The following is a 14375-nucleotide window of genomic DNA, read 5'->3' as shown; positions in this document are numbered from 1 at the left end:
GGTTCAGGTTACTTTTTTTACACCTGTAGGTAGATTTGTAATTCAGCAAGATGATGACTACAACATTAACATGAAACCACACAAAACAAGCACTCCGGCTCCCCCGGCCTTCATTCAAATGAGAGAAGAAGAATATCAGCAGCATGTATTCAAAGTTGATAAAATGGGAAATAAAAATGTCATTTAATTTATTTCTTGTCTTTCTCTGACTGAGTTAAATCATATTAATTATGTCAGTATTTTGGGCAAAAATAAGCATTTTTTATTTTGTTTTGTAGTCATAGTTTGGCATTTTATTTTGTAGCTGTAGGCGTTAAGTAAGCCATTGCATACGTGTCACCTCTTTCAAATTTTACAAATCCACTTCAAAAGACCCTTGCTGTGTATTATTGGTCTGTATTTGTAAAATGAAAACAAGTGCTTGTTGAAGTTTTCTGGTAAGATGTTGTTTTCCCCAACCAACCACTCTTTACAGCCGCATCCTGTAGATGTGAAATGAACCACAGCATATCTCAGCTCACAGGAGAGGGAGGTTACACCCAGAAGAGCTCATCCACAGATCACAAAACAAACAAAATGTCAGCCAAATACAAACTGACATGAATACCCAACTGCAATTAAGTTTCTAAATGCACTCAGCCGGCATGTATTTGGAGTAACCATGTATTTAACCATATATACTGTAATAATATTAATAACAATAACAATAATAATAATAATAATAATAATAATAATAATAATAATAATAATAATAATAATAATAATAATAATAACAATACTACTACTACTAATAATAATAATAATAATACTTCTGTATTATTATTATTATTTTATAATAATTTGGGGGTAAAGTTTTGATTACGGTGGCCCTGAAGGGCAAAACACAACAACATTACAGAAAACACAACATCATTTCACAAACATAATAACATGTTGCCTGACCTTAACACCACTGGGCCTCTTCTGGAAGTCTTTTCATGACACGATTTGGATATTGTACTTCAAACTCCAGTGTGAGGAATGTGTTTCATTTTCATTTCATTTTAGGATTCAAACCCAGGACCCTTGCATTGAAAGGCAGCAGGACTGTCCACCACACCACAGGACAACTTTGCAGTGCTTGCCTCTTTAGGTCTTTTATTTTCTATTTTTTTTGTAGAACTTCAAAAGCACAGCTCATACACATTTTGAAGAAAGTGTTTCATTTCCATCTCACATTTGCAACACATAGTTGGTTTTGAACCTAGAACCATCAAATTGAAAGGTAGCAGTCATATCCTCAACACCACAGAGCTGCCTGTCAGTGATCACCTTTTTCTGTGTTTTCATTTAACCAATTTGTTGTCGTTGTTTAAAAGCACAGCTCATCCACATCGGGAGGAAAACTGTTTCTTTTCCATCTCACATTTGAAGCCCTTAGTGGGATTAGAACCCGGAACCATCAGACTGTAAGGCAGCAGTCATATCCACAACACGTCCTATGTTCACCATGCTCACCATCCAGGTTTAGCATGTACATATTCGCAAATTCAACTTATTTGACGTAATTTTTGCTGATCCCATTCAAAAGAGCAAAAAGGAGACATTGTTTGATGGCATTGTAAAGTAGGGGGGTTACCATTCTTCCAAGATAACTTGTGAGTTTGTTCTAAACGTCTTGGTTATTAGTCAAGCATTCGTGGAGACGTCACAGTACACTGTAAACCCGTAATGTCAACCTCATGGTGTTGCTGTAATGCTAATTTTAGCAAGGTCGTAAATACTTAATTTTATCATCTAAGAAACATTTCAAAAGTCTGACCTTTTTTATCGCAGAAAGATGCCAAAATTTTAAATCATGCTTTTATTACAAGCTGCATTGACTACTGCAACTCCCTTTTTACGGGCTTGCCAAAAAGTCACTCAAGAAACTGCAGCTTGTTTAGAACGCTGCTGCCAGTTTTAACAAGGAAAAGAAAACTGACCACATAACCCTTCTTTAAAAAACTCTGCACTGGCTCCCTGTTTCTTTTAGAATTGATTTTAAAGTTATTTTACTTGTTTTTAAAGCTCTTAACAGCCTTGCTCCTCCATACATCACTGATCTCCTGTCATTTTATGTTCCAACCCGATCACTGAGGTCCTGAAATGCTTCCTTTTTAAATGTTCCTTGTGTGTCTCACACAACCACCGTCCAGACAGCTTTCTGTTTTTACGCCCCAAAGCTATGGAACTCTCTGCCTCTGGACATCAGAACGGCGAGCTCTCTGGGTGTTTTTAAAAGTAAACTTAAGACTTACCTTTTTAATCTAGCTTTTAATTTGGAGTAGTTTATTTCAGCCCTGGACTGCATTGTTATTATTATTTTATTTAATTTTTTATCATTATTTAAATCATTGTTTTAACATTTATTTACCTTATTTATTTAATAATTTATCTAACTATTTATTTCTTGTTTTCATCTGATCTTGTTAACGCTACCTTATTTTTAACTTTTACTATTACTTATTTTATTAATTTTACTGTATTGATTTTATTTTATTTTTAAGTATTTTATTTATAATCCTGCCTTTTATAATTTTACCATTGCTGTTGTTTTCTGACTCTGTTATTCTGTGAAGCACTTTGGGCTGCATGTTTTTATGTATGAAAGGTGCTATATAAATAAAGTTGAGTTGAGTTGAGAGTTGCTAGAGGAACAGTCAACAGGCTTTATTCAGTTGAATGATGGTTAAATATTAGTCTATATTTCAGGCGTTAAGAAGTGAAACGTTTACTCTCACAGATGATTTCATGCTGCTAGTTGGTTTAATAGCATTGCAGTACAATGCAGAGATACAGAATTATATCCTTTTCCTGCCCTTGTAGTAAAAAGAAAAGATGACAAGAGAATTCATCTGCATGTGGTCAGTGTCCCTTTTAATAGGCACATAATACGTATACTACAATATTTACACTGATCTTTGTTATTTAATTACATATGAAATATGATAAATGGTTTCACAAGGCACGGCACAGGCAATAAGAAGTTTGAACAATTAGAAAAGAATCTGAGTTTCAATGCAATGTTAATTGAAAAAACTGTGAGCACACCAGCAGTGTGTGAGGCAGCTCTTCCTCTCACAGTTTGGCAGCTGACTTGTTAGGCTGAGGTCCCAGCCACTTTTCACCTGAAATAGAGAATAAAATGGAGTGTTAAGAAGATGCTGATCTTATTATGCAAACTAAAAGGGAAATGCTGTAACTCAGCATTTGAATGTTGTGTAAGTCGAAATTAAATTGTCAGAGTTCTACATGTTCTAAGGGAGGATGTGAGGTGTATGTGTAGTAGATTAAGACTAAGTCAAGTGTCAATTTAATCTTTCATGCTTTATTTTACATTACTTTTGTGTGTCTGTATACACTGTAATGGTTTTCTCACCAATGCAGTCGGCCATGAGCTCAAATCTGTCAGATCCGAAGAACATCAGTGGCTTGTCTTTTAAATGACACACAATCATGGGGAATCCAAACGCCTAGGAAGAGGCAGAGGGAAAAGATTTTGTTCATTGCACTCTTATCAAAATCTACATAGAGAACTGAAGGAAACTGACCCCATACTCCAATGCAGCTTCTGAGGAGCCTTTCAGCTTGTCTTTGATCTTCTTTGAGGTGTACAAATTCAGCACTTCTTCAATCTCACTTTCTGTCAAACCAGCTTTCCGTGCTGCCTGCATACAGACAAAAAAAAACAAAACAAGGTTCACTACGACAGAACTAATAAAAAGCTTGTTCATATTCTCAGATACATGCAGTCAGCAGAAGTGTATACCTCAGATAATGATGCAGGTTCAACGATGTCTTTGTCCTCACTCCAGATCCTTCTCCACAGCTCCCGTGACACCCGCTCCACCTGCTCATCTCCTGCCTTCTCCCTCTCCTGTACTGCTGTGACAAATCGCATCGCAGACAAGGAGCCTAAGGGTAGACAACAGAAGGACAGCTAAAACTCACTACCTTATTGGTTCTACTTGGTAAAAAAAAACAGACAGTCAACTGTTTTCTGGTGCAAGGCTTCATTGACAAGTGGGCCGACTTGGAAACTATCACAAATACCTTTTTCGAACATGGCCTCAGCAGGATTGGCTGGAGACTGCAAGGGGACGTTAAAATACTTTGCCAAGCGGGTCAGATCCTGGTTCATATACATGAATTTGTTTGGGACCAGACCGGGGGGCCTGTTGCCTGAAAGAGATGAGGTTCACATCTTATATAACACTACAAACATTTTACACATCATTATGAACATATACCATGTCCTGCAACAGTCAGCAACATCATATTCTATTTTTAGATGTATTTTGTGATTTTACTCTGAATCTGGAGTCACACTGGATACAAGATTACATATTATGCCTGTGAATTATGGTGGAGGAACGTTAAGAGAGTCAAGATGCAGAAATTGAAATACTCATGCAAAGGAAATGTACCATTGGAATTATACTAAGCTTTGGCTCTTCAGTAAACCTACCCTCCGTCCGTTTACTTACCAGCAGTGTTGGGAGTAACGCGGGAGTAACGCTACAAAAGTAACGCAATGACAGTAATGTATTACTTTCTGCTGTAAGGCAGTAATATAATGCATTACTAATACAATTTTAGTAGTATTGTACCCGTTACAAATCTCAGTAACGCGAGCTACAATGCATTTTAACCTGAGGTGTGTTGCTTTTTAAGAATTAAAATAGGCCTAATTACTAATAAGGCTATAGGTTACATTATAGTGGTCTCTAGCTCTATTGTGTTTCATATGAATAGGCCTCCACTTTAAATATTTACAACATCTTTATCATAACTTACCAGACTTTGACTCTGTTTGCTTCTGTGATTCTGACGGTCATTGTTATTATATGGGAACCCTGCCTGCCTATGTGAGAGCCTCCGTTGGGCCACCCTGGTCAAAAAGTTCTGGACACGCCCCTGATCATGCTATACCACTTCCCCCTTCACTGGATTTATAATCAGCTGCAATAAACTATATGTTAGTATTTTAGAATTCTAGTCATACTTCTGCAGTTATTTTGGTAAAAGTAACTCAAAAGTAGTGTAACGCATTACAATTCAGAGACAGTAATATTGTAAGGTAATTACTTTCAAATGACAGTAACTACTAATGTATAATGTTTTACATTTTAGAAGTAACTTGCCCAACACTGCTTACCAGATCCATGCATAATGCCACCCAGAAAGGCAGGGCGCAGTCTCAGCTCTATATTCCACACGGTTCTGTATCTGCACATAACCTGTAAACACAATTCACATTAAGTAGAACCATTCTGAAATATGTGGCTATTCTATATCAAAGTAAATACCAGACACAGACCTCAAAGCCCAGCCAAGAGTACGGAGAAACCACATCGTAGAACAGCTCAACCACTTTCTTGGATGTCATTTTCAGATCTGTGGAGTCAGCGAGCTTAAACCTGCAGTAATGAAAAGTTAAATTGGTGTTGAAGTTAAGTTTGATTTAGCAGAGATTGTGTGTTAAATCTCAAGCAGCATCGGTGCAGTTTTTCTCAGTGTGTCAAAGTTGAACTGACCTGACGTAGGTCTTCTTGGTGTAATGGTTAGCCCAAGTAGTTGGTCCACTGACAGTATAAAAACGAGTCCCTGCTGGTTTAAATGATCTTAACTTGGTTATTTAGCTGAGAAATCAAAGTATATGTGTAGCTTTCAGTTAGCCACAGCTCGCTAGATCTGCAAGCACCACGCGGATAAGGTCAATAACAATGTCTGAAAGCAAATATAGTGCAATTAAGTTACCGAAACATAACAATACTGCCCTCCTCAGGACACACTCAGTAACTCAGTGTTTCTCGATTAGCTTCGTTTTCTTCTTTTACTTATTCGCAATCTGTTCTTCTTGGTTTGTTTTCATGGTTGACAAAACAGCATAAATGCGCATTACCGCCACCTCTTGAATTGGGCGATAATGGCACATTAGCAGGGGTGTCAAGAGGTCTGTCTGAACCAGCTTTGGGCTGCGACTCGACACAGAGAAGATTCAATGTGTGAATTCTTGGGAAGAAGTTCTGAGATGCATCGAATAATTAAAGGGCTCATTTCGGTTAAGATAAGATCAGTTGTGATTCTGTGTCCGGCGGGACAGTAAGACTCTGCAAGTTGTGGACTTCAGAGCAGTGAAGTCGGGGGCTGATTATCTATAATGATCCCTCCTAATTTAAATAAATAAGACCCAACACAATTTACATTAAAGGCACTATGAGGAGTTTTTAACTGGCTGAGAAACAGACTGAAACTGATACTGATGCCTCTTTATGACCCTCATAAGCAAACAAGACCATCTACAACAACACTGATACCTTCTCTGTTGTCATTTTAATGTCTAAAACTGCTCTGAGGGGGTAGGTGTCAGAACAGATGATTGACATCTCGCTTTAGAAACACCCTTTTTTGGCTGTTTTCATTACAAATAATGACATTGTAAGATAAGTCTAAATGTTAAAAGACAACAGGATGAGGTTATTGTCTGAAGACACTTATTTTGCATGTACAGGACAAGAGATAAGAGGTATCACTTTGTCCACAAGGGGGCGCCAGAATCGATTCAAGCTAAAAATTCCTCACAACAGCTTTAAGTTACAGAAGTACAGAGAGAAAGAGAGTAGATCAGACATAACTGGCCACATATACGATTTTAACATTGCAAGTGTTTGCTGTATGTTTTTGTTGATTGTTACTGTTCTGTTTTTTTGTTTTTAACTCTATAAAGCACTTTGAATTGCTCTTTGTATGAATGGTGCTTTATAAATAAACCTGCCTTGCCTTGCCTAAAAATAATCAGACTATTTTTTTCTCTCCAAATAATCTCGTTTTCCTCAAGTACACAATTCATTTCTGTGCACATAATTCAAAAGTATTATTTCATTTAATTTCATTGTAACTTTAACTCTCTCTTTTGGCTGATCTTCTCCATGTTCATAATCCAGCTCGAGCACTGAGGTCAACAAAACAGCTGCTGGATGTGCCTAAAAGTCGCCTTAAACCCTGGGGCGACCGAGCCTTTGCAGCAGCGGTTCCCAATCTCTGGAATGGCTTGCCACTCCAATTACGATCGGCCCCCACTGTTGAATGTTTTACATCTTTGTTGAAGACACATCTCTTCTCTTTGGCCTTCTCCCCGTGAGGAGGTCATTAATATCCTGATATGTTGTGTTGTTTATTGTTGTCTATGTGTACTCTATACTTTTTACCCTGTAAAGTACTTTGGCTGGTTGTTTTAAAATGGGCTATATAAATAAACTTGACTTGGCTTGGCTTGATTTTATACATAAAAAATATGTAGTTTCTGCAGTGCAAAGAAAAATAAAAATGTCATTATGATTTGCATTTGGAATATTTTACCTCATTTACTCATTACTTTGCTGATGAGGCTTTGCACAGAAAATATGAGGATATTCATCAAAATACATATACATAACATTTTGTTGACAATTTTCAACTTCAGTCATGTTGATTTGAAAGACATATATTTTCATTGTTTGCTGTAGGCTATATACTTTTCTGTATATTATGATTATAGAATAATTCCACCCTCTGAATTTTCTCTATCAACATTCTTTAATTAAGTGGTACTTTTATTTATATTAAAAATACACTCCAATAAACTCCATCAAAACATTTTTGCCTTTCTTGGCAGTACAATATATTTCACATTCCACTGAAATACAATGTACAGGTTTTCATTTGTGTAGGATATCACTGCTATTACAGTAAAATAATTATATTCTCAGAAATACTCTTTACTTTTACACTCTATTTACATATAAGCCATCCACAAGGATAATAATAGAGTTACCATATAGGCTAGTTATGTCTATATGTATGATTTATTCTAAAATCTACCAACATTTTTCTTCTATGTCTCTTCTTGAGGACTGGCTTGATCTTTGAGTTCAGCTGCTCCTGCAGTGTCAGAGACACCAGGCAGAGGTCCTGGAGATTTATCACTGAAAAGCAGGAGAAAAGGAACAATATTTTTGACTCCATTATCAATAGACATAGTTAGTTTTTTGTCATTCTTACCTTTCTCCATCCTTCTCCGTCTGTGAATTAAAAAAAAACAGTCAGCTAAAATCTGTCAATAAGTAGTTAATTAGTGACAAGCATTAGATCACCTGGAGAATATTTACCTTCTGCCTCTGTGATGCACTGATAGCAATCTTCCTGGGAACCCCGAGAGTCTCAAAAGAGTGGCTCCGCACTCTGATAGCTCTCTGATGAAAGAGTATGTAGAAGAAAAGGGGGAATAAAAATAATGAAGCCAAGTCTGACTCAAAGAGCGGGAGAAGGCAACAACATTTACCTTAAAATTCTCAATGAATCCTCCGCTCCCTTCAGACACCCCTCGTACTTCAGAAGATGGGAGAGCAGACAGTGATGGATCTCCCATCATGCACAGGGAACGTGTTGAGAGTTCAGTCTGCAAGCTTTCCAGCAGAGATGATCTGGTGCGGAGCTTCCAAAGAGATGATTGACAGGAGAGCAAACAAGCCAGAGAGAAATCAGACAACAAGCCTAGAAGTTTAACATAAAAGAGCATAAAGAACATACATTTGTTTCTCTACCTCAAGTCTGCTGAAGCGCTGAGCTTTGTAGCAGGAAATCTCTGCATTTATGAGTTTGGTCAGAAGAAATTCCCTCATTATGGATTGCTTAAAGACAAAAGAGAAGACATCAGAACTTGTGGAGCATCCCAGTCAATGATTGTGAATGTAAATTACTTAGATGCTATCCAGCAGAACAGGCAGGGTGATACAAAGTTTAATGGGTGTAGGATCAAGGGACATTTTCAGACAGGCAATAATTGTAAAAGGTACGCAGACTAAAGCAGAAGACAGACTGGACCACTATCTCTGTGTCTCTGTCAGTCTCATAGATGCATGTAGGGAGCAATAGCTTGCCCATGTGGACTGAACAGAAGAGCTACCGGAGCTCAAAATGATGAAAAGTTAACGCTGGTTCTTATAGAAAGGTGTCAGAACACAATGCATTGTAGTTGGTTGTGTGTGGGGCTACATAGTCGTATAGGGTGCCCATGCTGACCCCTGTCTAATGTGTCTATGATGGGCACAAACAGCAGAAAACCTGGAACTTGGGGAAATGGAAAAAGGTGGCATGGTGGAACACAACAAGTTCAAGGTGTTGGCTTGGTCCCTAGATCTCAGTTCAATCAAGCATCTGTGGGATGTGCAGGAAAACCAAGCTGGATCCATGGAGGCCTCATCTCGCAACTTACAGGACTATAATGATCTGCTGCTAACGTCTTGATGTCAGATACCATAACACACCATCAGAGGTCTAGTGTAGTCTATGTCTTGTCAGGTCAAGGCTGTTTTGGTCCTTCTCTTACAAGGCTGTCTACCATGGAAAGGTTTGTTGTCCCAGGTAATCTATTTTTTTGAGAAATTAACAAATAATAATTGGGTTGACTTTGGAGTTGTTTGTTACCTCTGTGAAGATGGGAGGGTCAGGTAGGACAGGACCAAACGGAGGGACATCCTCTCTGGCAGTAACAGACACCTTTAAAGGAGAGAAAATTATATTGAGGAACATGATTCTTGGTAGATAAATGAATGTAAGAATCTAGCTGCTCCCCTTTTATTCATAGGGATCAAAGAGTCACCTGGTAAGCAGTTTCTTCTGTCTCCTCTGGCCTCTGAATCCTTCGGACCACCAGGAAACAGTGCAGAAAGTGAGACTTGACAACATCACACAGAAAAGGGGTCTTGCCCTCCTGGTAGACCAACGCAACGATATCATTACCGATGTGTCTTTTTCTTTGCAACTGTGTAGGACGACCAGGAGCAACAGAAAAGAGTGTGTCATTGTTTGATGAATCAAACGGTCTCAGAAATGGTCCTTAAAATAGACTCTACTCTGGCTGACCTGCTGTGGGTCGCCCTCTGTGAACGGCAGCTTAGTTGCAACATGGAACATGATTTCTCTCCCATGAAAGGAAGTGTAGACCGCCTCACTTCCTGTCTGACCATGACACACGTCCAGTCCTCCTCTAAACCTGAGAAAAGAGATGAGCAGAAGAAATCATTTGATATTACACATTGCATGTCTCATTTATGCTGCTGGAATAAATCATTATAGTGCATCTTTACCCGGGAAAGCCTTGTAGTTCAATGGTCTCTCCAAGAATAGAGAGGAACTCTTTGAACTCCTCACTCTCCTCATTGTTACTCAGTATGTCCTCCTCAGTGAGCTACAGACAGACAGGTGTTGTTAAGAGGGGAGGTTATAATTTAATGGCATATTTCAGACAGTTTTATGAGTACTGAACATTATCTGCTCAATTTCTTACCTGTCCTTCTTTTTGGTACAAAATGCCAAACTTAAAATTAGGAGACACTCTGTGTTCATCAAATGCAGTTATGAGATCTGGAGCCTGAAGGGGGAATGAGAGAAACAGAGGGAGAGACAGGCTTTGATAGAACTTTTCAAAATTAAGCCAGGGATATTTAAAGCTCCTGTGAAGATTTTTATAGCTAGTTTTGAAACAGACTAAAAAGAAAACTGATGATTCTCTTTGACCTTCATAAGCAGACAAGACCGTCATGATCAGTGACACGACAGATATTGTTTTTGTAGTTATTTTTAACGCCTGTATCTACTGGTGCAGGGTAGGTGTCAGGTGACGCATTATTTACATTCTCTACAAAAAGATTTAAAAGTAGAGATACATCTGATTGTTAAAAGGAAGCAAGAAGAGATTTTTCATCAGAAAACACAACTTTTTCATGTACAGGGCAAGATAAGGAAAGAAGATGTGCTGTTTTGTAAACAGGGTGTCAAAATGGACTCAAAATCTAAAAATCCTCACAGGAGCTTTAAGTCAAGTGTTTACGTGATAACTTCAAGAACTTTTACCTTGAGGTAGCCGACCACTTCAAACTTCGAGACAGCCACTCTCTCACAAAGCATCTAGAGAGCAAGAAAGAGGGATTTCATAAAAATCAAACATAGCAAGAGAAGTCTAAATTACATTTTTCAAGTACTTAGAAAAAAGTGTTTTAAGTACAATTTATTGATAGATTTTATTGGTATAACTGTTATATGCTTCTCAATACGTCTATTTCACCATGTTCTAAAGAAAAATATTGCACTTTTTATACCACTACATATATGTGATCTCTTCAGTACGTTCTCAAATTTATTTTCATGATATCAGAATTTTAAAGTGTGATATCCTGCGCTTTATATATGTGTATAATTATATAACTTATATATAAGTATTATTTGAAAACACCTAAATAAGTAGTTTGGTACCTTTGCTAATTCGACTGCAGATGGTATGTTGGGGAACAGAGAGACAGAAAAAACTCCATGTAGAGAGCACTCCTTCATCCTGTAAGACAGAAAACACTGTCTGAATATTTGTAATGCTCTATTGCTTAAAATAAACAACTGTCTTATACAGAGACATTTAAAGTAAATGTAAAGATCCTGCTCAGACATGCAAACACAGATTGAATATAAGTTCAGGACAAAAAGTTCCAAATGAGGAAGATAAGTGTTATGTGGAGGTTGAAAATTAGCAGCCTGTACCAGACCATGGCTGGCTTAAAAAACAGTTGACTTTTCACAATACTTTTTTGTATGATTTTAAACAGAATTTTGAGATTGATGGAGAAACTTTCCTCTCATCTCATAAATGGGAAAACAGCATTTTTGTATAAATTGCACTTAGTCATTCTTTGTAGTGAAGATCAAGCATCTGAGTAAAAAAGTCAAAAGTAAAACTCAATTTGGAATGGAGAGGAGTGTCCGAAGATCTTAACCTGAGTATGACCCGCAGCTTGTTCTCCTCCTCCTCCAAACACACAGACAGAACCAAAGGCCCCAGAGCTGGATCCACTGCTGTGAATGAGTGATGGTACTAACAAAAGAAAGGATGATGAAGCAAGAAACCCAATCCAAGAAAAATAAAATTCTTCTTGAAGGCTTTAGATGAAGACTGCTTACTCGTGAGCGAAAGAACTCTTGGTAGATTTTAGCCTCTCCGTCTCTCTCCAGGATGTCGTAGCTCTCTGGTTCTGGACCTGAGTGGGACGATGTGGGACTCATGTCTGTGAGCCTCTCCAAAGGGGGGTCTATCCAGTAACCCCCTGACTCTGAAGGCAGGATGAGCGGCAGCTCTCCACCTATCGTTAAGATCTGAGACTAAAATAGACACAGAGGAACACCTTATGATGATGCATTGTTTGTGCATTGTTCTGTTTTTGAAAAAAACAAATGCCAAACCGTTCCTGGAAAGGTCATTGTTAATGTAAAGACAAACAGCAAATCAAACTAGCATATCTGGTACCCTATGTGTGTGTTTTATTCTCTTGAATTGAAGACCAACCTTCAAAGGAAGAGGGAACTCACAGCGCTGCTCATCGATCCTGCTGCCCTGATGGACAAGAGAGTATTGATAATAAGAAACTACTTTAACACACACACACGCATTCACACGCTATTCAGGATCAATGGCAGTGTAGCTCACCTGCAGCTTTTCAATGATTTCAAACAGCTCGGTGTCCTGATAGAAACAGCAGACAGGGAGGGGGAGTCAGACAGAAACCGAGAGAAAGGGAAGAAGAAAAGAAGAAGAGACGAAGAGGAAGATGACACACTTTAGTTTCAACTTTACTTCTCAGAGAGGCAGGACATTGAAATAAATTTAGAGGGGTTAGGTGCACGCTGAACATGATGATAAAACTACCCGTTGGTTGCTGCTGGCAGAGAGGAAAGGCTTGCTTTCAGTGGCAGGTGAGTCCAGGATGTCCAGTATGTTGTCCTGTGCAGATTCAGGTCTGCAGCAACAAGTTGAAAACATTTAAGACACCACAATTCACCAATTTTTATTCAATACTTTTCTGCAGGGCAAAAGCTGAAATGTTGGATGTTACAGAAAAGAAAAGAACACCTCACCTGGGCTCTTCCCCGCATGTGAATTTGTCTACACTGTAAACAAGGAAATGAGAACTATGAGAAAAGGAAACTTGCATGGATAAGATTTAATCTAAACTATGATTGTTTTCAGCAACAAAACTGACTTTTTTTTAAAGTGAGTTTAAATTTGAAACAACCATTCAGTACTCACCCTCCATATGCCCCGAAAGTGAAACTTCTCTTCCTGGAGAAGGACGTGTCATTCCTCTTTTCTCCCTCCATGGCTTTGGTGTCACTCTGAGTGTGTGAACATGCCAGTTTGTGACCGAGTCAATCAGGGCTGGCTGAGGTTGAATTAATTCACTCTATCATTCTGTCACTCCTCCTCCTGCTCTTCCTCTCTGCCCCCTGCTTCTCTCTCATTTAAGCTTCCCTTTCCTCCCTCTGTCCTGCTGTCAGACACACAGACAGCTTTAACCCGCTCATGCTTGCAGGTGAAGCAGCAACAACAACAAGGTGTAAGAAAAGGAGATGGACAACGCTTCATGCCATCGATCCTCACACTCGGACAAACACTTCTCAGGCTCACTGGGCTCAAAGATAGAATTGTAAATAAATAAGGAAATGGGAGAGACATTTTCTCCCGGACCTGTTACCCTTTGAGTCAGTGAGATCATCAATTATTGACAGCACACACAGTGAGGGTGAGGAGAGAGACAGCAGGGGAGGGTGAAGTAGGCCTGAGGAGAGGAGGAGGAGAGGGAGAGAGAAAGGGAAGTAAGGAAGAGCGAAAGGGAGAGATTGAAGGAGAAAAGAGAGGAAGTATGCACATTTAAATTTTGAATAACATGTCTGAGAGCTGTGAGTTTATGAAATGTATGGTTGCTGTGCTTATCGAACTAATGAAGAGGACATTTCAGACAAGGTTTTCCCTTTAGCTACTTACAAACTTCTCATATTTACTTGAAGTTGAAGTTGAAACACAATAATTAAATAATCTTACAACGATTAGCACTCTTATCAAAATAATTTTTTAGTGATTGAGTAAAAGTAAAGTAAAAGCACCTTTTTATAAAAAACTGCCACATGTATATGCCATAGTTATAGAATTACCTAATATGTATCACAGATACTTTCATGTATAAAATTGTGTTTTGCTGTAGAAATTTTGAAAAGGTGGAGCTATTTTTCACTTTACACCACCTTCGTACCTCATGAAGCACTTTCTATGATCAGCTGAATCATTTAAAGATTTGTAAGATGATTAAGAAAAAAACCAACAGTATAATACCTGTACTGGGGGAAAGTCACTTGTTGTAAATGAAAAAGAATAATCCAATGTGTTCTGACACTTCAAATGTGTATTATTGTATTGTTATTTCATATTCTATAATATGTAAAAACAGTGTAAGTCACAGTAAATGGTCTCTGCTGGGGCTATATTGTTGTGA

At 38.3% G+C, this 14375-nt stretch overlaps 2 protein-coding genes across 2 annotated transcripts; both read right to left on the bottom strand.

The window, feature by feature from the left end:
* Window positions 1–2871: 2871 nt before the first annotated feature.
* LOC117822536 (glutathione S-transferase kappa 1-like) lies at window positions 2872–5939 on the bottom strand. Its single transcript, XM_034697331.1, has 8 exons — window positions 5559–5939; window positions 5342–5441; window positions 5180–5261; window positions 4075–4203; window positions 3791–3936; window positions 3573–3689; window positions 3401–3494; window positions 2872–3149 (listed from the first exon to the last, which is right to left on the bottom strand). Exons 2-8 carry the CDS (start codon window positions 5408–5410, stop codon window positions 3100–3102), a joined length of 687 nt encoding a protein of 228 aa, XP_034553222.1. The 5' UTR covers window positions 5411–5441; window positions 5559–5939; the 3' UTR covers window positions 2872–3099.
* Window positions 5940–7642: 1703 nt separating this feature from the next.
* Window positions 7643–13254, bottom strand: si:ch1073-90m23.1 (rap1 GTPase-activating protein 2). Its single transcript, XM_034697257.1, has 19 exons — window positions 13136–13254; window positions 12964–12996; window positions 12755–12845; window positions 12536–12571; window positions 12395–12442; window positions 12013–12210; window positions 11829–11926; window positions 11317–11395; window positions 10918–10971; window positions 10352–10435; window positions 10152–10252; window positions 9928–10057; window positions 9665–9826; window positions 9490–9561; window positions 8607–8693; window positions 8345–8497; window positions 8172–8255; window positions 8065–8084; window positions 7643–7988 (listed from the first exon to the last, which is right to left on the bottom strand). The coding sequence occupies exons 1-19, from the start codon at window positions 13204–13206 to the stop codon at window positions 7898–7900; spliced, it is 1692 nt and encodes a 563-aa protein (XP_034553148.1). The 5' UTR covers window positions 13207–13254; the 3' UTR covers window positions 7643–7897.
* Window positions 13255–14375: the final 1121 nt, after the last annotated feature.

The sequence above is a fragment of the Notolabrus celidotus genome, chromosome 12 (genome assembly GCF_009762535.1).
Source record: "Notolabrus celidotus isolate fNotCel1 chromosome 12, fNotCel1.pri, whole genome shotgun sequence".
Lineage (NCBI taxonomy): Eukaryota > Metazoa > Chordata > Actinopteri > Labriformes > Labridae > Notolabrus > Notolabrus celidotus.
This window is presented reverse-complemented; position numbering and strand designations above follow the sequence as displayed.